The sequence below is a fragment of the Cajanus cajan genome, chromosome 5, assembly GCF_000230855.2.
Source record: "Cajanus cajan strain Asha chromosome 5, NIPB_CcT2T_4, whole genome shotgun sequence".
Classification (NCBI taxonomy): domain Eukaryota; kingdom Viridiplantae; phylum Streptophyta; class Magnoliopsida; order Fabales; family Fabaceae; genus Cajanus; species Cajanus cajan.
Window position 1 is genome coordinate 60,804,652 of NC_138521.1, and position 21,502 is coordinate 60,826,153.

General features: G+C 32.5%; 4 protein-coding genes across 5 annotated transcripts; 2 read left to right on the forward strand and 2 right to left on the reverse strand.

Annotated features, from left to right (window-relative positions):
- Window positions 1-260: 260 nt before the first annotated feature.
- On the forward strand, window positions 261-2,976 carry LOC109809601 (hexosyltransferase GAUT11). Its single transcript, XM_083075562.1, has 2 exons — window positions 261-523; window positions 1,149-2,976. The coding sequence occupies exons 1-2, from the start codon at window positions 368-370 to the stop codon at window positions 2,601-2,603; spliced, it is 1,611 nt and encodes a 536-aa protein (XP_082931688.1). The 5' UTR covers window positions 261-367; the 3' UTR covers window positions 2,604-2,976.
- A 4,225-nt stretch (window positions 2,977-7,201) lies between these two features.
- ASPGA1 (N-terminal nucleophile aminohydrolases (Ntn hydrolases) superfamily protein) lies at window positions 7,202-9,488 on the reverse strand. 2 transcript variants are annotated; one of them, XM_020371741.3, is made up of 4 exons: window positions 9,227-9,488; window positions 8,859-9,092; window positions 8,689-8,775; window positions 7,202-7,884 (listed from the first exon to the last, which is right to left on the reverse strand). In XM_020371741.3, exons 1-4 carry the CDS (start codon window positions 9,386-9,388, stop codon window positions 7,399-7,401), a joined length of 969 nt encoding a protein of 322 aa, XP_020227330.1. In that variant the 5' UTR covers window positions 9,389-9,488; the 3' UTR covers window positions 7,202-7,398. The 2 variants fall into 2 exon arrangements, with proteins under 2 accessions (XP_020227330.1, XP_020227331.1); XM_020371742.3 differs by having other exon boundaries at window positions 8,859-9,102; window positions 9,227-9,367.
- An 827-nt stretch (window positions 9,489-10,315) lies between these two features.
- Window positions 10,316-12,257, forward strand: LOC145958409 (protein BREAKING OF ASYMMETRY IN THE STOMATAL LINEAGE-like). The gene is made up of 4 exons (XM_083075563.1): window positions 10,316-10,687; window positions 10,820-11,148; window positions 11,584-11,885; window positions 12,050-12,257. Exons 1-4 carry the CDS (start codon window positions 10,630-10,632, stop codon window positions 12,156-12,158), a joined length of 798 nt encoding a protein of 265 aa, XP_082931689.1. The 5' UTR covers window positions 10,316-10,629; the 3' UTR covers window positions 12,159-12,257.
- Window positions 12,258-14,683: 2,426 nt separating this feature from the next.
- On the reverse strand, window positions 14,684-18,690 carry MPB2C (movement protein binding protein 2C). Its single transcript, XM_020371514.3, has 5 exons — window positions 18,450-18,690; window positions 18,061-18,144; window positions 16,288-16,638; window positions 15,478-15,696; window positions 14,684-15,049 (listed from the first exon to the last, which is right to left on the reverse strand). Exons 1-5 carry the CDS (start codon window positions 18,606-18,608, stop codon window positions 14,879-14,881), a joined length of 984 nt encoding a protein of 327 aa, XP_020227103.1. The 5' UTR covers window positions 18,609-18,690; the 3' UTR covers window positions 14,684-14,878.
- Window positions 18,691-21,502: the final 2,812 nt, after the last annotated feature.

Below are 21,502 nucleotides of genomic sequence, written 5' to 3' on the forward strand. Positions count from 1 at the left end.
ATAGTTAAATTTAAGTAATTAATCCTCTGACTTTTGTATAAAAATCTCCCTCTCATATTATCTGTCCTCAAGCATCAGATGTCCCAAATCCTTTAATTTAGTATAACACATTAATGCTAAGAATTAAAATTATAAAAGAACTCACCAAAATAAATAAATAAAAAAATAAAAAGTGGAAAATGAATAAAGATTTTTATAAATTAGAGATAATGTGGGGCATGGCAAAGTGTGAGGGTTGATTCATTTTGATGTGTAATGTTAAAATGTTAATTAAGATTTATATTGTGCATGCTTCTCTAATAAATCGAGTGTGAGTGAGGGGAAGCATCAACTCTTCTGGATTCGGATTCGGATTCGCCGGTGAAAGATGCGACGGCGGGCTGCCGAGTTTCGGCGGCCGGTACGACGGAGGCTTTCTTATTGGATCTGGCTTCTCCTGGCCTTCTCCTCTATCCTCGCTTTGCTTCTCTTCCTTCTCCAACACAATCACCATCACCAAGATCCCCTTCAATACCCTCTGCTGGTTCCTCTCTTCTTCTTTCTCATTAGATCCTTTTCCCAATCCCATTAATAACTGTTTTTTAATTGCTTTCAAATGGAAAAATCTCTATAACCATCCCATGCTTCTCAGCAAATCTCTTCATCAATATGGGTTTAGGTTCTTGGTAAAACTTATCCTTAACCACTTTCACACCAGTAATCAATTCAAATCAACTCATGCACCTCCCCCTTTTTTACAACTTTTCTCATATAACTTCTCTAAAAGTTGAGGTGCATGCATACCTTGATTTTAATATTTGGGACAAGGTTGATTCATTTTACCTTCATATTTCTTGCTGACAAGTTTATTTAAATTGGGTCATGGTGCATAAATGAACGTTTTTGACTTGGTTCATCAATCAATAAGAAGTTGTAAACTGGATTAAGTATGTTAAGTATGCTTTGATAGTTTAGAATAGTGGGTCTTGAAGATTACTGATGCATGTAAAATAGCTGTTAATGCAACTATTATTCACACTGTGTTTTAAGGCCTATATAACTGAGTCACTGTTGTTTCAATTTAGTTTATTTCGCTGTGTTGTTACAACCTACAAGTATTCCTTTATCTCCCACTTCTGGGTACTTACGGAGGTGACTTTCCTTTGCAGGAGAGTGATGCAAGAGTTGAACATTTTGCTAAGGAGGGTTTGAATTTTACTGAAGAGATTTTAAGCATAACATCATTTTCGCGGCAGTTAGCAGAGCAAATGATTCTGGCCAAGGCTTATGTGGTTATTGCCAAAGAACACAACAATCTTCACCTTGCTTGGCAGCTTAGCTCAAAGATCAGAAGTTGCCAGCTTTTGCTTTCAAAAGCTGCTATGACTGGTGACCCCATCACATTGGAGGAAGCAGAGCCAATTATTAAAAGCCTTTCTTCTCTTATGTTTAAGGCGCAAGATATCCATTATGACATTGCAACCACAATAGTGACTATGAAATCGCACATTCAAGCTCTAGAAGAGCGTGCCAATGCAGCAATAGTTCAAAGCACTGTGTTTGGTCAAATAGCAGCTGAAGCAGTACCTAAGAGTCTTCATTGCCTAAATGTGAAACTCATGTCTGATTGGCTAAAGATGCCGTCCCTGCAAGAACTCTCAGATGAGAGAAAAAACTCCCAAAGGCTCGTGGACAACAATCTATATCATTTCTGCATATTTTCAGATAATGTCCTGGCAACATCTGTAGTTGTAAACTCAACTGTCTTCAATGCTGATCATCCAAAGCAGTTGGTCTTTCACATTGTCACTAATGGAGTGAATTATGGGGCAATGCAAACATGGTTCCTAAGGAATGACTTTAAAGGAGCCACCATAGAGGTACAGAACATTGAGGAGTTTCATTGGTTGAATGCATCTTATTCTCCTCTTGTCAAGCAGCTTCTCAATCCTGACTCACGAACCTTCTATTTTGGAGCATATCAAGATTTAAATGTTGAACCCAAAATGCGGAATCCTAAGTATTTGTCTCTGTTGAATCATCTTCGGTTTTATATTCCTGAGATTTATCCACAACTTGAGAAGGTTGTCTTCCTGGATGATGACCTTGTTGTCCAGAAAGATCTGACCCCTCTTTTCTCTCTGGATTTGCATGGGAATGTGAATGGTGCAGTTGAAACTTGTCTTGAAGCATTTCATCGTTACTACAAGTATCTCAATTTCTCAAACTCAATTATTAGCTCGAGGTTTGATCCGCAGGCATGTGCATGGGCATTTGGTATGAACATTTTTGACTTGGTTGCATGGAGGAAGGCAAATGTGACCACAAGATATCACTATTGGCAAGAGCAAAATGCTGATGGGACTCTGTGGAAGCTGGGGACACTTCCTCCTGCTCTTCTATGTTTTTATGGTTTGACAGAGCCACTTGACAGAAGATGGCATGTTTTAGGATTGGGTTACGACCTAAATATTGACAACCGCCTCATTGAAAGTGCTGCAGTAATTCACTTCAATGGGAACATGAAGCCATGGTTGAAGTTAGCTATAGGCAGGTATAAGCCACTATGGGACAAGTACATAAATCAAAGTCACCCTCATCTTCAAGATTGTGTCACAAGTTGAAATGCACTACTTCTCGAATGCTGATGGATTATGCAATCTCAGATTATTTTATAATCTTGATCTGTGGTTGCCTTAATGTAGAGTCAGAAGTAGAGAATTTTGACTTTGCTAGGAAATTTTTTTCACCCCATCTTTTATCTTTTCCCCAAATTTTCTTTTGAATCAGTCTTGAAATAGAACAGAATGATTTCTTATACACTACAAAGTTGATATGCGTTAGGTGAAGAGATGTGGGAGGAACCATTTTTGGCCTGTGGTGCTATCTTTTCTCCTTCTGCAAGTGGTAGAATGATTGTTCTTCTAGTAATTCTTGTAATAATTTATCAGCTCTTTCAAATAGCAATTGTAATCGAATGAAAACAATTTTTTTTTCCTTCTCCCTTGTGTTATGTTAGAGAAATATTACAGCAACACCCTGTGGCCAGGTGAAAGGATCGTTATTTGCTAAACCAACTGTAATTTGTTTGGTATTGTAGTCCTTTAAGTACTAAGTATCACTTGTCAAGGAAAAAAAATAAAAAGCATTTCAGAACTGAATCTAATGTCACTGTGGATTTTAGGCAACTGGTGGAACAAGACAAGGATTGAGGAACAAACCAGGAAGTAAATTACCACAATAGTAGGACAATGACAACACCGATTACCATTTCAATCCCTCAGTTTTAATTTACATCATAACAGAACTGGGTAGACTGTTACTCTCTTAGCATGTTTGGAACGGCAAAATGACATTTGAATTTGACACTTAAAACTACATCAAATCACTCAAAGGATGCAGAAACTATAATAGAATGCTTTTAAAGGATGCACATCGACTTAATGCGACACCTAAACAAGCATGTGCTAACTACTTTGTGTTTGGTTGTTGATTTAATATTGGTTTAGTTGTACTTTTGTTTCTCTTATTGTTAATCAATGTGTAATATTTTTTTCTTTTTTGGTTCAAGTTGAATTTTTAGCTATGTGATTCACCGTCGATAACAGTTTAGTTATTGAAAAAAAAAATTGAAGCATAACATACTCTGTTTCTTTTTGTATTATAACATAACATACTTTTAAATGGGTTTATTAGGTATCTATTCTTGAAAAATGATTGAAGGATTCAGTGGTTTGAATTACATGGTTCATAGATAAGTTATTTCTTTTCAATTCATTTCTATTGAAACGTGAATTGTTTTTCATCCATCCATTGTAAATTATTATACAGTAAGGGGATGTATTAGATTAGGATTTCATATGACATTTTTAGTTGAAAAAAGTCTTGCGAATTTTAAAAGATTTTGCAGGATTCTACAAGATTTTAAATAATGATTTTAATGGATTCTGTCAAACTTTTAAGTCAGGATTTTAATAAATTCTGCGGGACTTTGTGAACTTTGTAAAATTTCGTGAATTTTTGACATACAATAAGAGTTCAAGATTTTTTTTAATATTCAAATTTAAAAAGAGTCAAAGACACACACACACGCATATATATATATATATATATATATATATATATATATATATATATATATATATATATATATATATATATATATATGAGGATGGATCGGTTTACTCCAAGAGTAAGTCTACCTAAATTTACTCCGTTTAATAACTTATATTCTACATCAAATTTCAACAATTCAACCGTTGAATTTAAATATGTAAATTTAAAAAAAATCGAAAATTATTTGATACTTCATTTCATTAATTTAAATCAATGTATAAAAATTTTTATGATTATTTCTCAATTTGAATTAATGAAATGAAGTATCAAATGATTTTTAAATATTCTAAAAATTTGCAAACTTGATCTATGCATTAAGAACTTTAAATTCAACGGTTGAATCATTGAAATTTGATGTAGAACATGAGTTATTGAACAAAATAAATCTAAATAAACTTATCTCTAGAATAAACGGATTCCTTATATATATATATATATATATATATATATATATATATAATTAGTATTTTAGGTATATATTATATATGATAATTTTTTTTATATAATTAAACTTTAACAAATATTTTTAATCTTTAAATTATACTATAATTAAAATTCATAATAGATGGACATATTTAAATATATGAACTAAAATTTGAATTTATAATCAATAAATATTGATATAAAATTATTTTAAATATTAATAATTTTTCAAAAATAGATTATCAAAATTAAATTAAAAAATTATAATTAAAATATGATAGACTGAAAGGTTAGATAATTAAAATTTTATATATTAACATAAAAATGAAATGAATATAATTTAACAAAATTGAGTCTTTTTTAATTAGAAAAATAATGTGTAAAATTAATATTAAAAAAGATATATAATATTAAAAATTATGCATGTTATAAAAAAATTACTATTTAAAAATTAAAATTTCAAGCATTTTTTGTGTTATATATTTGAGGAACAAACTCAACTAAATAGAGCAAGTTAATTAGCACTGTCATTTATGTATTGGAATTTCACCAAATAGAGAAATATAATGGGAACAGTAGTACAATATTATATATGAGCAGTAATGCAATATTATTAGCAAAGAAAAAAATGGAGAAGATATGAGTATAAAAAAATGAAAAACTCACTTAGAAAAGTCACTTCAAACAATTTACCAAAATCTGATAGGTTTAGTCTTAGATGAGAATTGTTTTATAAATTTGGTATTTATAGATACTACTACTAAAAAGTCATTCAATTTTTCTCTAATACAACAATCTTTTAAAATCTTTATATTTTTTAATACCAATAAATTATTTTTAAGTTATAAAAAGACTCAAATGAATACTAATAAATTTTAATAAACTCTTTAAAAAAATTTAAAAATCTATGTTAAATATTATTAGATTATTTTTAAATGACAAAATCCTGATTTTTTTTCTTGGTGTTGACAAAATCCTGATTAAATATCAACAAACTTTTTCACTTAAAAAAAATCTTTTAAAATTTTATAAAATCCTAAACCCTAAATCCTAAACCAATACATCCTCTAAAACTCAAAATTTGTTCAGGGTGGGGTACGCCTACTGCAAAATGAAATGCCTAGAGATGCGACCTAAGTGTGGAAAAATCAGAATTCTGTTTTAAAGGCTATCATTGCAACATGTATTTTCATTTTCACTAAACTCTATAAATGTCACACCAAATTTATCATATTGTGCACCAAATTAACAGTAAAAGGAAAATCTTGTGATAATAATATAAAATGTGATGAACAGCACATCTATATAAACAATCAGTAGCGCTATTTGGTAGGATGTGGTTATTTGACCAATTATATTCTTGCAGACTGTGCGAGAAAGTGGAATTTTTATTTTTTAAAAATCTTGACAAATCAGTTCACGCAATTTTCGTAAATAATTTCTTTGTACGAATAATCTTTTTCCTCATATATTCATACTTGTATTCCGATAACTTTTTCCACAAAAAGAACATATGTTTTATTTCATATTTCCCTTTCTTTTTATGAGATTAAGTTGAATGTGTACCCTTAACTTCACCCTATTCTTTTATCCTTTAACCTAACTCCAAATGCCCCTTTAGTGGCAATTTTTGTTCTTAGTTACTGTGGTACATAATTAATCAGATAAAATATCAGAGTTCCTTCAGTTTAAGGTAGCGCATTGTACATTGTTCTTTTTCTCAAATAGGGCAATCTCTTCCACGGAAGGTAGTAGTTCTTTATTTTTTTGGTGAATGTGGAAGGTAGTAGTTTTGTCACGCATCATTAGAATTTTGCGTGGCAAAGAATTTTAGACAAAGGTTCCTTTTTACAAGTTTCCCTATCAATAAGTGGTACATTCAAATTAATCTGATTCTATCTCATCATTCCGAAATTAACCAGTGGTTGGAGAAATAAACCATGGCAGATAAGTTTTTTTACCTTTATCTTAACCAACCAAAGCTAACATTTTATCACAATAACAAAACTTTCAGTAACTTCAGTTTTGGAACTGAAATTAGCACTTACTGCTAAACTTCAAATCATCAAGAGTAGCCTAAATTTATCACAAATGACACCGACACGCAATGAATTTTTAAGTTACATACATAGAATGAATGCCGTCACCCCCTTTCCCCCAATACACAAAAAATAAGAAGGAAAACAAAAGGAAGCACATGTCACCTATAAATATTAGAGGGAACTAAACAAAATCTAAAGTACTGTAATTCTGTTACTGTCAGGACAGTGTGTAACAAACAAACAAATAAAAGCTATATGGTGACTCCAAAGTATCACACCAGAACCAGACAATTTTTGCTTCATGATTGTACAAGGAGCTTAATCACCTAAATTGTGATAAATTAATTCTTGTAGTTTTTAACCTTGCCTGAAAAATGCACAGTTCTCCTCCACTCCAACAAAAAGGAAGTGTTAGTTAACGTTGACAAAGTCCACGTGGAAAGAATCTATCGTGAGATTAAAATTTGATATTTGATCTGGTTCACTAAAAAAAGTTACACCCTAATTAACAGCTATAGTCTATCAGAGGTCAAGAGCATAGGGTATAGTAATTTTCAATGAAATGGGAGGTTGTTTTCCCTTCAGCCATTATGGAACACTTACAAGAGCATAGGAAGATGAAGTCATAGAACCCCTGATCATAAGCAGAATATGATCACATTCACAATGCAGCACAAACTATATAAAAAGCTCAGAGTTTCATGGATAACGTGGTACGTAGGAGGATTATGATCACGAACCAAACAAAAATCTATACCTTGAAAAGAATATGAATTTGCCTGTGACATAACCATAATGTCAGAATACATTAAGCTTGGTAATCATAAAAGCCTAAAGATCACTCAATTTTGGCAGCAGGCCAAATTGCAATCTCAGAATACCCATCTTCAGTAGCACATGCTCGGAACATGCCTGTTGTATTAAAAGGCATCGCAACTTCTCCTTTGGAAGACACAGCAACCAAACCAACAGTACCTTTTGGTGTGCGCTCATGTACAACACAATTAGCAGCTTCCTCAAGAGAAAGACCCTTGAACTCCATCAGAGCGGCTACATCCCTTGCCACTGTCCCACGTATTATTGCTTCACCTTTGCCAGTTGCTGAAACTGCACAACGCGCATCGGCATAGGTCCCAGCACCAATTACTGGTGTATCACCAATTCGACCCACCATTTTGTTCACTAATCCACCAGTAGATGTTGCAGAAGCTAAATTCCCATCACCATCAACAGCCACACACCCAACCGTCCCAATTTGACTATCACCACTAGCTAATGGCGTTTCTTTCTTTGAATCATTTTGAATAGGTTGGGTATAGTCAATCTACATGTTTGTGAATTAAGAACAAAAGCATCATAAGAAGAACAAGAAGAAAAAAATCCAACCAATTAATGTACCAAAAAAACATTTTACATACTTTTCGTATTGTTTTCAATTAGAATTAGAATTTCAATTTAGTAATCTTTGCAAACTTACATAAATAACTAAAATAAACTTCAATTCTGACTAAACAAATCATATAAAATCAATTTAGTATAGTAGTAAAAGCATATAAAAAAAATTGCATATAAGTTTTGTCCTTAATACGTAAGAGCACTAGTTAAGGAATCAATACGTAAGAAGTTTTGCATTAAAACTTACAATAAAGTTGTATGAAAGAATGCGGAAATACATTTTTCAATAAAATCTTCTACTTTTGATTTTTTAACTCGTTAGCATTTTCGTTAAACAAATATACTTAGATGTACTACTTCTTTAGTTATTTTTAGTGTTGTTTTATATCATGATACTCCGTGTAATGAAGATTTACTTTTTGGTATAAACCATAAGAATCTTTTGTGGGAGACAATGTTGTTCTACCAGGTAAAAACTCTTCCTCCGAGTATTCAATGTAACTGCATACTCAAGATTCAAACTCGAGATCACTAGTTAAGCAAGAACAATCTCATGCCATTTGATTTACGTGCTAGTGGTTATGCAATCAAGATTAAAATTAGAAGTCAGAGTAATCTATGCAATAAAGATTTTCATTGAAACTAAGCAAAGATTAGTGAAGTAAAAATTCAATCGTGATTAAAAGATAGTTATCCAAGTTCCAGGGGCAGATAAGTGGGGAAAATAAAGTACCTGGACCCTATTGGCTTCTTTTGCCTGCTTTAGCCTTTGAATATTTTCCGCAGTAATAAAATGGGTTGCATCGACAGTCTCAACGCCCTGCGAAAGAAGCATGAATAATCAGTGAATGTTGATGTTGATAGTAAGAAGAAAGTTGAAAAGAAAGGGAGGAAGCGAGTGACTTGTTGTCTGGCAAATTCCTCTGCTCCTTGAAAAGCGAGATAGATGTGAGGCGTCTTTTCCATCACCAATCGAGCCAGAGAGACGGCGTTGACAACCGTTGTGAGGCCGGAAACAGCGCCGCAGTTCATGGTGGCGCCGTCCATGACGGAAGCTTCCATTTCCACGGTGCCTTCGGAAGTGAGCACAGATCCTCTCCCCGCGTTGAACTGCGGAATGTTCTCCAACTCGCGAACCTAACGCACACTCATTCAAACAAAACAAAACACCATCCGCATCATGACATCAATCATCATCATCATCATGCATACATACATACATACACATAGCAATAGCAGATGTTGTGATCGCAAACAATAGTAATACTTACGACGAGCTCTGCCACGTCGAGAGGAGGGAGTTTGGCTTTGAGAGCTTCAACGCCGATTCGGAGGCAGTGGCGGAGGGCTTCCTCGCGCGGCTGGCGGCGCTCCGGTGGTAGTGAAAGCGGGATGTCGCCGGCGCCGCCGTGTAGGGCTATGGCCCACCCCATCTCTTTCTTTGTAAGTTGTAACTGCTTCCCTCTCTCTCTTCGCTTTTTCTCACGCTTCCTCAACTACCCTCACTAACGTTCCTATCCTATCCTACCTTAACTTTTACTATACTATACTACTTTAAATTAATTTTAAAGGTATTATTATATTATATCTGTAACTTATATTTAAAAATGAGATGCATGTAAATGTAATCTTGTTAGAGCATAAAATAAAATTTTAATTGAAATATACTAACAGTATACAAATTTTATTATGTTATCATCTAATGATAAATTATATGTCTAATAAATTTGTTGACTTATATATTATTTCCTCCGACTCTTTATATAAGAATACTATCCATTTTTAATTATTTTAAAGATTATATTAAGAATGATTTTAATTAATTAATAATGTAAAAATATTTGTATTGATAATATAGGAAAAGTAAAGTCTTAAATGGTGTGTATGAAGGAATGGAGGGGTATGGGCAGACATGGAGAAAGGCGAAAAATATTAGAAGGAATGGAGGTAGGGTTTAGAAGGAAACTAATACTTATTTTTGCGTCTTTTTCTTTTTTTTTACGTGAAACTAAGGAACGACATGAATACACTGAAACAAACATGCACTTGAGCTTTCTTGTAATTTTGATTGTGCATCTAACCATATATTCTTTTGTTTCAATGTCTAAGAAATAAATGAATATAAAAGAGTAATAGACAAGACAATTTGGAGGGAGGAGAGGTAGATAGATACAAATGAACAAAAAAAGTTTGATACTATTTTTAAGGCTTTTTTGTAATTTTAATTGCTCATCTAATCATGTAAATTCTTTTGTTTTTGATGTCCAGAAAATAATTATATATAAAAGAGTAATGGACAAAACATTCGGAGAAGAGATAGATGAACATGAAGAACAGGATTTTCTCACATGTCAAAAAGAAATGCAGCGGTCAGAAGAATGAAACAATTGATCAGGAATTTAAGGCCTAAATTATGAGGCGTATACCCGTAATTTATGTTAATTTATTGTAGCAATTAAAAAATGTCGCGTAATAACCCTTAATTAGCTTTTTATTTATGGTGATTTTGAATTGGCAAATGAAAAGGAGTATCACAGTTGGTTTTTGTGACAATCTTCTCAGCCTTTCCAAGTGTATAAAAACATAACTGAGCCATTACTCATGGAGGATTGAATATTGTAACTCCTTTTGGCCATAACTGTGTCAGTGAGTCATATTGCCTTTCTCTACAACTATGAGCACACTGACATGGCAAGTCAGATCATGTTTCTCTGCTTGCTGGTTGCCCTTAGGTAAAATGAGAAACCTATTTTGTTTTCATTTTTTTCCTTCATTAATCTTTTTTGGTAGCTTTAAATAGCATAAAAAAGTTACTCATTGATCAATCCCATGCCATACTCACATGATTTCTGAACTCTTTGCAGATGATCATGAACTGACTTCATCCCCTCACGTGACAGTGAAAAACATGGCATTTGACAAGAAAAACTTTAATAGTATATATAACAACAATTTGTCACAGCCAAGCAAAAGATGCCACGGCAAGAGGCCGCTAAACAATCCAATAATTAAGGATAAAGATAATGGGGTTTCCATCAGAAACAAGTTTGATCATTCAACTTGGTCACTCTCTGCGGATGAAGATTACATAGAGTTTTGCTTTGGAAAGGATGTAGCACGAGGTGTCAAGCCTGAGTCTCTCATCAAAGGTCTCAATAGCATGCATAAAAATCCAAGACCAGTGAATCGTAAGGTATGCATTCACTGCCATCTGAAAGAAACTATTATACTTTAAATCAGTTATATGTCGAGCCTTTTTATCAATACATATGACTTTTTTGCTTAATAAAAATTAATAACAAATATATTGGGATGTAAACAAAGTCTCGTATCATTAGAATAATATGATGAACATAGGTTTATATACACCTGATTGTCTTCTTTAGTATAGAGGTCTTTTGGGTGGTATTCAAAAACAAAACTATAAGGACTGAACTCAAAGCGGACAATATCTTATCAACATGACCATATGTGTGCGGTAACCTCAGGACCACAACAAAGTACTTTTTTTTGTTTGTTGATAAGCCTAGAACTTGAACTTTAGTTGTCTTACTCTTAGACCGGTCTTTCAGATGAACTTTGTTATATAAATTGAATAATAGTTTGCGGCTTTGTGTGACTTGAGCAGCTGAAATATGTTGAGGATGAAAGACAGGTTAGTGAGCTGAACATTCATGAGAAAAGATCAAATGCTAATCAGCATCATAATGATGAAGATTGTGTAACGGTAACCCCTTCCTATAAAGAGGTACAGTGCCACAACCCTGAATTTTCCTCGCATGAAGAGGAAAGAGTGACGTTACAAAGGGGTACACAACAAGATAGGGACAGCATAAGAAGGACATGCAACGTTGAGGGAATTGAAGGGTATGCAGAATCAAGGAACTCTGACCAATCTGAAGGCAGTAGACGTTCTTTTGCGTTCCCCGTGTGAGTTAATCATATATAAGTTTTCATTTTTTGTTAAAATTTCAACATTAGCTAGTGTCTTAGAAAATGTTATTATTTTTTGTCTAATATTAATGGTGCTACGTGGAAGGTTAGCACTTGTCTAATGTTGTCAAGGACTTTGTGGTTTTGTTTTCGAAACACAGATTAGGTTGGGAATGGATTGGAAGCCCCGTACAAATGCCTAAGTCAGAAGGTTTGCACCTGAAGAAGCACAAGGCCCGAACTGGGAGGTTTCAGTGTTGTAGATTCTGATGGCTGCATATTCTTTTATTTTTTGTACTCTACAAGAATGAATTATTTTGTCCAGATAGTAGTCAGCTAGCAAATGCCACTCTTGAGTGCATAGTATATCAATATTGATGAATTTTATTCATAATTTCTTCCCATTTCATCCTTAGTTTGCTTCAAGTTCACTACTTACATTCTACCACTTGGTTTATTTGAGAAATTTTTATTTCTTTGTCAGATAATTTATTTTCAAGTTCATAATATACCAAAAGGTTCAGACATTTAATCCTGTATTCCTGTAGATACGAGTTGTGCGCTTTGTACCAATTACTTTTTATAATTTCTCCAACTTTAAAATGTAAAGATACACAATAAAACACGGCGCAGTTTGTATACTCCGATAAGAAAAATGTAAGTGACTCCACCCTCGTAATAAGAATAATAATATTCAAAAGTTTACCAAGTCAAAGATTTTATTAAAAGAAACTTAAAATAAACACACCAAGTTGGAAAGGAGGACTTATTCAACATGAACTGGAAAAAAAACATAGCAGAATTTCATTTTGAGTTAATTTTTTTTTTTTATTTCTGCTTTTCACTTGCAGGACTCAAGTTCAATCACTGCCGTTGTCCATACAAACAAGAGGATTTTGGAATAAAAAATAAACCGTAAAGGTTGCCTGATTTATATTCATTTCCAGAATTAAAAAATCTAATACGATTTTTATATATATAAAAGGTATCTTTCGAGTGGGGGACTTTTGAATTTACTAGTAAAAATATAAAGAACCGATTAAATGGTTACTAAAGCAAACAAATGACAGTTAAAGAAAAATATTAGTATATTGTTATTTATCCTCAAGCAATTAAATGGAAGCTGAGACATTACCAACTTAAATTTTGCAAAACTTGGTCAAGTCTATCCTAGCAAAGGACATTATCATTGTCTTTCAAAAACTAGAGATAATAAAATAGTAATTAGTTTCATTTTGATTTCATTTATTTATATATTTTCATCATATCTCGGGTCATATTTATCATTTTTTTTTTTCTATTTCTCTTTCCTTTTGTCCCAATCCATTTCAAAATTGAGTGAAAAGGTAGAATGAATACCAACAAGAGTAAAAGGTAGAATGAATACCAACATAAGCGTATTTACCAATTTTGGGAGAAGGACAACCGTTAATATAATTTGAGCTAACCAAGTCATTGGTAACAAGAGTAAAATTGTATTTTGCATGATAACAGTTGTCAATAGAGTTGTTTCATATGTAGATGAACAAAGTTAAAATAAACGTCTATGATGTCATAATATATATATATATATATATATATATATATATATATATAGGTGTTAGTGTATGTTTGGTTTAAGCTTATAAACATAGGCTTCACTAAATTTGCACGTCCAATTCATAAAAATGATGCAGAAGCCAGTATTTATTAATATAGTTCAATTTGACATATGCCAATCATGACCAACATATGATATAACCAAGCACATTATTAGAATCGAGAGATCAAGCTTAAAAACTTTAATAACCTTTTAAGATTGTATTACTACATTACACAAGAGTATTACAATATATATACATGTTATGCAAGTGCACAACTTAAATGTAAGAGGACTTTTGAATTTCAACTCCAACATTAAGGTAGGTGATATAAAATAAAGAATTAAAAAAATGACAATAAAATCATAAAAGTCGGTAAATGACAATTTAAAAAATTATTTTGATACATCCATAACCTTTTGGGAAGGCTATTAAGAAAGACGGAGAAATTAGGTTGAGAGGGAGAGTAAATAACATTCATAACTAACCAAACACATTTTAATCATTTCTATTTATCATGATTCTCAAAAATCATATGATTCTCAAGAATGAAAAATACTTATTGTGTACCAAATATTGCCCTTAACACTTCTATCCTATCTGCCTATTCTTTATTTCCCTTTACTCTATTTTCCCTCGAACAAACAAGAGATAAATACAAGAGTCAATAGATAAACGTCAAATGGGCCTACCGAAAGAAAAATAAACAGTGTAATGGTAACTTATAAGTTATCGCCCTAGATCAGGTTGCATTTAATTTCTTTCATTCATGCAAAATAATATTATCAAATAAAGAATAGGTTTTTAAATTCAACTTTTCGGTAGAATTTATACAAGCACAAATATACCCTGGCCGCATTATAAAACAACATAGATTATAAATGGCACAATATCCACCTAGTGGGTATAATATATAATATATAGACTACATATGAAGTAGGAAATCAGAAGACGACTTGGGTACAAGTAGAATATACATACATACACATAAACACTTTGGAATTGTCAGCTAAAACAGCAACCGTTTGCTGGTGTAAAAAAAATAAGCGGTCCACAAATCAATTTTAGTATATAACCACTGCCAATCAGAATCAGCTGCTAGAAGAAAACTTACTGAATGCCACTTCAAAGAGAAACTAAAACTCATCAGGTCATGATTAACTCTTCTACTTTTGAAAAAAACGATGCACAGGTCTGGTAAAATTCTGAAGGCAGTTAGACCGGCGATAACACATTTTCACTTCATTGAACATGTTGGTTTAGTACTTCATCACTTACAATGGCATAACTTTATATTTGTTCATTAACAGTGTTGTAAACAAATCAATCTCTCTCACACACAAGATAAGTGCTTTACCATTTTGATTAAAGGGACCTAACGTGTAGGCACATTAAATAAAACTAGCGACATCACAGGTTAAAATTTTTGGATTTGAAAACAAGTGACTGAAGATGTAACCTAGCATTGGCAGCAGCAGCAATAGATTCCTCGTCTCGTTTTTCTTTCGTGATATTAACAGCAGCCATATAAGCTTTTCTTGCTTCTTCCATTTTCTGCAATTCTATCTCATCCAAATCATCCTGTTCAACCAGATATTTACTTCAAAAGGTCAACATCCAAGGATTAGATATTTCTGCATTCTAACACAATTATGTTCTTAAAAACAAAGATATCATTAAATCAGAAAAGTATAGTCTCATAATTTTCCATTTGATGATGCAGTTCTTTACCAAATACCCTTTACTAAGAGAAAAGAAGACACAGAATGTATGGATAGAATCTACACACACTAAATCACTGAATTTGCATTCATACATGCACAATTGAAAGCTATGCATATTGGTAAACAAGATATTCATGTGTCTTGAACCAGGAAGGCAGTCCAAATCCAAGTGTTGTGTTGAAATTGTCACCTCTCACCACACACACACAATACTATGTTGTGAAATCATAGTAACGTGGAAAAGTATGTTGTGCATATTTATTTGAAAAATATTCATAAACTCACAATACTAGGCAGTTGAGTGAAATCATAAGGCTTGATGTCATAATCATCGGTGTATTTAGCAGTGTCAGTTTTTGTCAGTCCTTCCAGTAATAACGTAAATGATGAAATATCTGCTTGCATAGAATCTAGCTCATCTTGGAGTTTATCTACTTTCTTGTTGGATGTCATTGCTTCCCATTGTATCTTTTCAAGAGCAGCTTGCTTGTCTGCAAGCTTAATCTGTGGAAAAGGAGACTTGTTAATGTGTGAAAAGAAATATTTGAACACCCCCCCCCCCCCACACACACACACACCACCACCACCAAAAAAGAAATGAACATTTCCTCCCCCTTATCTATCAGAACCTTGGAGAAAGAAGTATAAGACCTGCCAACAACATTTTAATTCCAATGCATTCTGATTAAGGCTTCATAAAGTCTGAATAAACGTATGGCAACAATTTCAGTGGAACAACACACCAAATTTTTAACCATACACAATTTCTTAAGAATAACACTAATCTTGAGTAGAATCAAAACAAGAAGAAAACTGTCAACTTTAAACTCATTGCAATTGTAAAGCCTTCCAAGTCTTCGACTATTCTCTAAGCATACGCCTACTAAAATAAACTAGAATTGTAGAATCCAACTTTCAACAACCATCAAAACTCAAAAGCCATGCCTATCATGTTCCAGTGATACATGAAACGTATGTATTAAGTCCTAAGGTATAATTAATTCTAACAGATGAACTCTGCTCATATTTTAAACAACTTAGAAATCCTTGGGCCAAATTATTAATTAAAAAAATAAATAAGAAGCAGATCAGTACCTTAGCATCAGAGAGCTGCTGTTGAGTATACTTCAGTAAAGTGTCCTTTTCGGAAGTCTGGTGTTTCAGTTCATCAAGTTTTGCATTAAAAGCATTCATCTGGTCTCTTGAGTTTTCTGCTGACTTTAAAAGTTCATCTTTCTCCAACAATTTCCTCTGAAGTTCCTCTACTTGCTCCTTCAACATACCCATTTCCTCGCTGTCCCTTTCTGAAGCCAAAGATCTTGAAGATAACACGGAATAGCTATCAGCATCATTGCTGCCATTTTTTCCTTGTTCTTTTTCTCCATGGTCCCTTTTCTTTTTGGCAGGAATAGATTGGGCAACATTCCTACTTTTTGAATCTGCTGCCTACCAGAGAATGCAAATGATTCAGTACAACAATCACAGCAAAGAAATGTCAGCCATAATGCATTGTGCACATCAAATTTAACTGTTATGTGAGAAATTATTCTTTTGAAACAATAGCATAAGCAAGTTCAATCTAGAGTAAGAAAGTGAGAGATATTTATAAAATTGAACTTGGAACATTTGTAAGTAGGACTGAAGCAGTAAATGATACGGAAAATATATGGTCGGTAAGATAAACCTCCAGGTTGGGAAAACAAAATCTTAGACCTTCAGAGTCATACCAATGGGCCTAGCAATCCTTCAGTTGTGTTATCTAACATTGCTAAATCACAATATAAACAAAAAGAACTTTCTGCAAACCATCTTACTGAAGGTTTTCCAGTCAAAGTAAAGGAAATTTAGTAAAGGTTAAATCCACAATGAGTGAGTCAAGGTGGTATGAAGTTTCATTTCAACCACCTGGGATCAACACGTGAGTTTGAATCTCAACTTCTTAAGGAAGCAACTCTTGTAGAGAGACGTATAACCCTTGTGCTCCCATGGTCAAACAAAGATTAGTCTCCCAGACAACTCAAAGGGACCAAGCCAATAGGGATACCTCATGGGTTCTCTAAAAGGAAAAAGGAAGTTTACTGTCCAAACAAAGTGTTTTAATTAAGTGATGAAGTATGTAAAAGGTCACAATACAGGTGATTAAAGAGAAAGTATGTACCTCGTATGATGAAGTACACAGAAGATTGAAAATTATTATATTTAATATTCAACGTCCAAATATCATTAGTACTAACATTATTATTTCAAAGCAGGTGATTGAAGAGAAAATAAAGCACACAAAAGTTATGTCACTCACAAAATATGTATTTACATGAATAACTATCATATACCAACCCGTCCACAAATAGTTCCCCAGAAGTAAACGTGCAGCAACATGCATTTAAGAAGCAATAAAAAGTAAGTACTCAATGTGGTATGCTAGAAATATGCACAGCTTTTATAGTATCTGTGCTTGAGAAGGAAATAGCTTAGTTCCACAAATTTTCATATATAATCTCCATTACGGCTACCACCCATAATCACAATCACATAGGTAAATTCATGCAACACAAGGATAGTTGTATTAATATCATAGACTCAAAATTAGGTACATCTTCAAGCCTATATTCTAGTGAGAATTCAAATTTAAACAGAAAGAGGTAAACAACAAAAAAAGAGTTTGCACCATTCCAAGTACCACTCCAGAGAATGTCAAATATTTACATTTACATATTATAACAAATGGAAGGAAACCCCGAACTTCTTCCACGATTCAACATATCAAGCAAGATTTATGAACATTAAATAAAACCCAATAGGAATTGGAAGTAAGAAAAAGAATCGAGAAAATTCAAATCAGCAAAGAGGGAAAAAGTGCTCCGATCTTACTCTTTTGGACAATGTTTCTCTTGTAGGCGTCTTGGTGTAGATCATGGAACCACGCCGCGTGAATGAACGGCTTGCTTTACGATCCTAATCACAATTAACCAACAACACAACACTTAATTAAATTCAAATTCAATAGCACCACTTATCACAAAATTTAAAATAAAAAAAAATAAAAAAAGTACAAGTCACTAGCTTTGAGTATGTTCTCAACACACAAGCCAAAACAGTAGAATCCAAACTACATAATTGATAATTCCCAAGTAGTTGTTTCCTTTTCCTCTTCCACATAAATAAATCAAAATACTCCTAACAGATAAAAAAAAAAAATCATCTTTTTGGCGTTGCCCTGAATTTGGAAGAAACGAGAGTGAAAGGGGAAAAGGGCTTACGATGAGGGACTGAACTAGAGGGACAATCTCGACGAGGTCGTTGAAGAGGACGCGATCCAAATTGGTATTCGGTGCCGCACCGGATTGCTCTTTCGCTGAAAGCCATGAATTCGCCTCACCCAACTCCGAATTCTCTTGCAAATCCACGAAATGCTGCATTTTTCTACTTTCTCGTCGGAGAGGAGAGAGAAAGTTAGAGAGAGAAAGACTCTGAGGTGACTAAACTTTGAAAATGCCTCACTCTCCTTTGCACAGACAAAACAAAACAACGGATATTCAATTGGAAATGACGGATTTGCCCCTCCACCTTACTTTCATAAACTGCTACGCACTAATTGTTAAAATAATAATATTACCATGTTTAATTAACACAGCAATTTCGGATTAATTGCCCTTATGTGACATTCTGAAGTCCATATCCAGAAAATGGAAGAATAATGTAAGTAACATTGTGGCGTAAGTGAATTTCTTGTGTCCCTTCTACTACACTTATGGACTATAAGCATTTTAGTTTATTACCTTCAACAATCTAGATTAAGCTTTCTCATTAAAAATCATTGCATCTCTCTCATTTGACAGTTTTTTTTTTTAATTTTTAAAATTTTATGGGGATTGGTATGGAAAGGAGAGGGAACTAGAGTCTAATTAGTTTTGTTTTCCTTAATTAATAGGAAGTATTGATGACAAAAGAACACGTTGAAGGACATCAATGATCAATCTTATTATGGACGAATTCCGAATTAGTTTTTTTTTTTAAACACCCACCCTTTAATTTTGCCAATTTTACCTACTGTATCACATTAAAGATTTTAGGCTTTCTTCTTCGTGTTGACTGTTGATGTTGTTATTTGGCAAATTTCTTGGTCGCCATACAAAATGATCGTATTTCAGTGAATGCATTTATCGTATTTGCGTGCAGCTGTTGGCGTGTGAGAGAGAAAGAGGGAGAATCTGTTTGAATATAACTTAGAAATACTTTTTTTTTAATTATTAAAAATTAAAAATATTTTTTAATAAAAAAATTCAAAAAAAATACTTCTAAATTTGTTATATCCAAATGTATAGTAATCCTTTCAACAAAACTTACAAATGGCAACTATCTCTTTTGACATCTTCTGTAAGAATTATTCTCTTGATATTTCCAGTATAAGAAGCTCAAATATATATATATAACATATTAAAGGTTCCAACGTTATTTCAACGGTTATATTTGATGGTATAAATTCTAGTATTTTGCAAACGAGAATAACTAAAATTACACTCTATTTTAGTGTTGTATATTGTGTTTCTTTATGCATTTTAAAATTTTTCATTAATTTTGATTAATCTGTATTTTTTTATTAATTTCAATTTAAAAGTATATTTTTTTAATTAAAATGTACTGTATACTTATTTTTATTTGATATTTTACATTAAAATATATTAAATTGAAATTAACATCAATAATAAAATATAGAAGAATTAGATATACTGTGGGGTCCGTTTGAAAAACTTTAGTAAACTTTTTGATTGGAGGAAAAATTGATTGAATTTCTTAAAGTAATAATGATAATATGACATTATAAGAAAGTGTGAAATATTATTAAAATTTTAGTAGAGAAACTACCTTGAATTTTACACCTGTATAGTAAACTAAAAAATGTCATTTATGATCATTAGAACCCTTGTTGGAATTATCTAATCATTCTTGTGGATTACAATCATTTGTGGTTTTGTATGTCTTAATAAAAATGACCTAATTGATTGTCCAAGTATGAAGGTGCATTAAGTAAGCCCAAATCTTAACTTGAGTGATCCTTTTAGTTGGGCCTGGATCTTTGTAACATTGAAAGGTGTGGCTAGGCCATGAAGGGAAAGCAATGAGATTAAAATGCTTTGGTTACGGAAGGATCCTTCCTCGTTCATATTATATTGCACCCTAGACTTGTGAATACAGAATGTGAACAGAAAATAAGAAAGCCCAAATCATGTCTAAAATAAATTGGTCTCAGCTTGGTGTTCTAGTTTCATGTGACCTTGTGGTATGTGTTTTTATTTATAGCCCGCACTGAACTCACGAGATGCATAGTAGTAATAGAATATCTTGTCTCTTTCTTTGCCCCCATCCCAACATGAAACCGATCGACAACAATTCAAAATACGTAGTAACAATGGATATACTGTCCTCCAATTATTTCAAACGGGTCACAATGCCCCTCTCGACATCCTTGTATGTGATGAAAAAGCTTGCATGCATGGTTTCAAAAACTTGATGATGGATGGTAAAGTGGAGCTTGATTCAAGAAAGAACAAATGACCATCTATCGCCACAATTAGAAGACGGCATCAGAGACACTTGGTGAATCAAATTGAACTCATGCTTATGACAGATCGATTATTTTTAGGTTTAATTACAATTTTGCTTCATATAGTTTTATAAAGTTTGCATTTTAGTCTCATAATTATAAATATTTATTTTAGTTATATTCTAGTGTGGAAAATGTTTTAGAGATAATCTAACAGTTGTCCAAAATTAAAATATTTAAAAAAATGTATTTTACCTTGCATACCCAAGAACAAGGGGTTTTTTATGCAATTGTTATGTTTTTATAGCTCCAAGAATCTTAGGATTTTGTGGAAATTTATCTTATGATAGGCATTGTATTACGCTACTCAATCGTAGTTATTAATGATTATATTTAATGTCAAATATGAATTATTTTGAGATTTTTTTAGGGATAAGTCTAATTGACCTAATGATTTTCTTGACAAAATGTTAAAAAGTTATACTTGTCTATCAACCTTGAGACATTAATAATATAGAGGCTAAGTTTGAATACACTCTTAACGAAGTTGTTATACATATTATTTTTATTTCTTTGTAATTCTTATAGAAATGAATGATAAAGATTAAAAAAAAATAAAATATATATATATATATATAAAGATCATAATAAAACATTTTTAACTATAGGAACTAAAAGGTAAAGTTTATAAAATTATAAAGATCAAAAAATAATTAATTTTTATTTTTTGAACGAACATTTTTTATACCTTAATTTATACACTAAAAT

Excerpts from the sequence above, each read along its gene's own strand:
- LOC109809601 (XM_083075562.1), top strand. The coding sequence starts at position 368 with ATGCGACGGCGGGCTGCCGAGTTTCGGCGGCCGGTACGACGGAGGCTT. Across the intron at positions 524-1,148 it reads CCCTTCAATACCCTCTGCTG|GAGAGTGATGCAAGAGTTGA; the intron begins GTTCCTCTCTTC and ends TTTCCTTTGCAG.
- ASPGA1 (XM_020371741.3), bottom strand. The coding sequence starts at position 9,388 with ATGGGGTGGGCCATAGCCCTACACGGCGGCGCCGGCGACATCCCGCTT. Across the intron at positions 8,776-8,858 it reads AGGAATTTGCCAGACAACAA|GGCGTTGAGACTGTCGATGC; the intron begins GTCACTCGCTTC and ends CTTCTTTCGCAG. Across the intron at positions 7,885-8,688 it reads AAGAAGCCAATAGGGTCCAG|ATTGACTATACCCAACCTAT; the intron begins GTACTTTATTTT and ends ACAAACATGTAG.
- LOC145958409 (XM_083075563.1), top strand. The coding sequence starts at position 10,630 with ATGAGCACACTGACATGGCAAGTCAGATCATGTTTCTCTGCTTGCTGG. Across the intron at positions 10,688-10,819 it reads TGCTTGCTGGTTGCCCTTAG|ATGATCATGAACTGACTTCA; the intron begins GTAAAATGAGAA and ends AACTCTTTGCAG. Across the intron at positions 11,149-11,583 it reads CAAGACCAGTGAATCGTAAG|CTGAAATATGTTGAGGATGA; the intron begins GTATGCATTCAC and ends TGACTTGAGCAG.
- MPB2C (XM_020371514.3), bottom strand. The coding sequence starts at position 18,608 with ATGCAGCATTTCGTGGATTTGCAAGAGAATTCGGAGTTGGGTGAGGCG. Across the intron at positions 18,145-18,449 it reads CTCTAGTTCAGTCCCTCATC|GATCGTAAAGCAAGCCGTTC; the intron begins GTAAGCCCTTTT and ends AATTGTGATTAG. Across the intron at positions 16,639-18,060 it reads GAGAAACATTGTCCAAAAGA|GCAGCAGATTCAAAAAGTAG; the intron begins GTAAGATCGGAG and ends ATTCTCTGGTAG.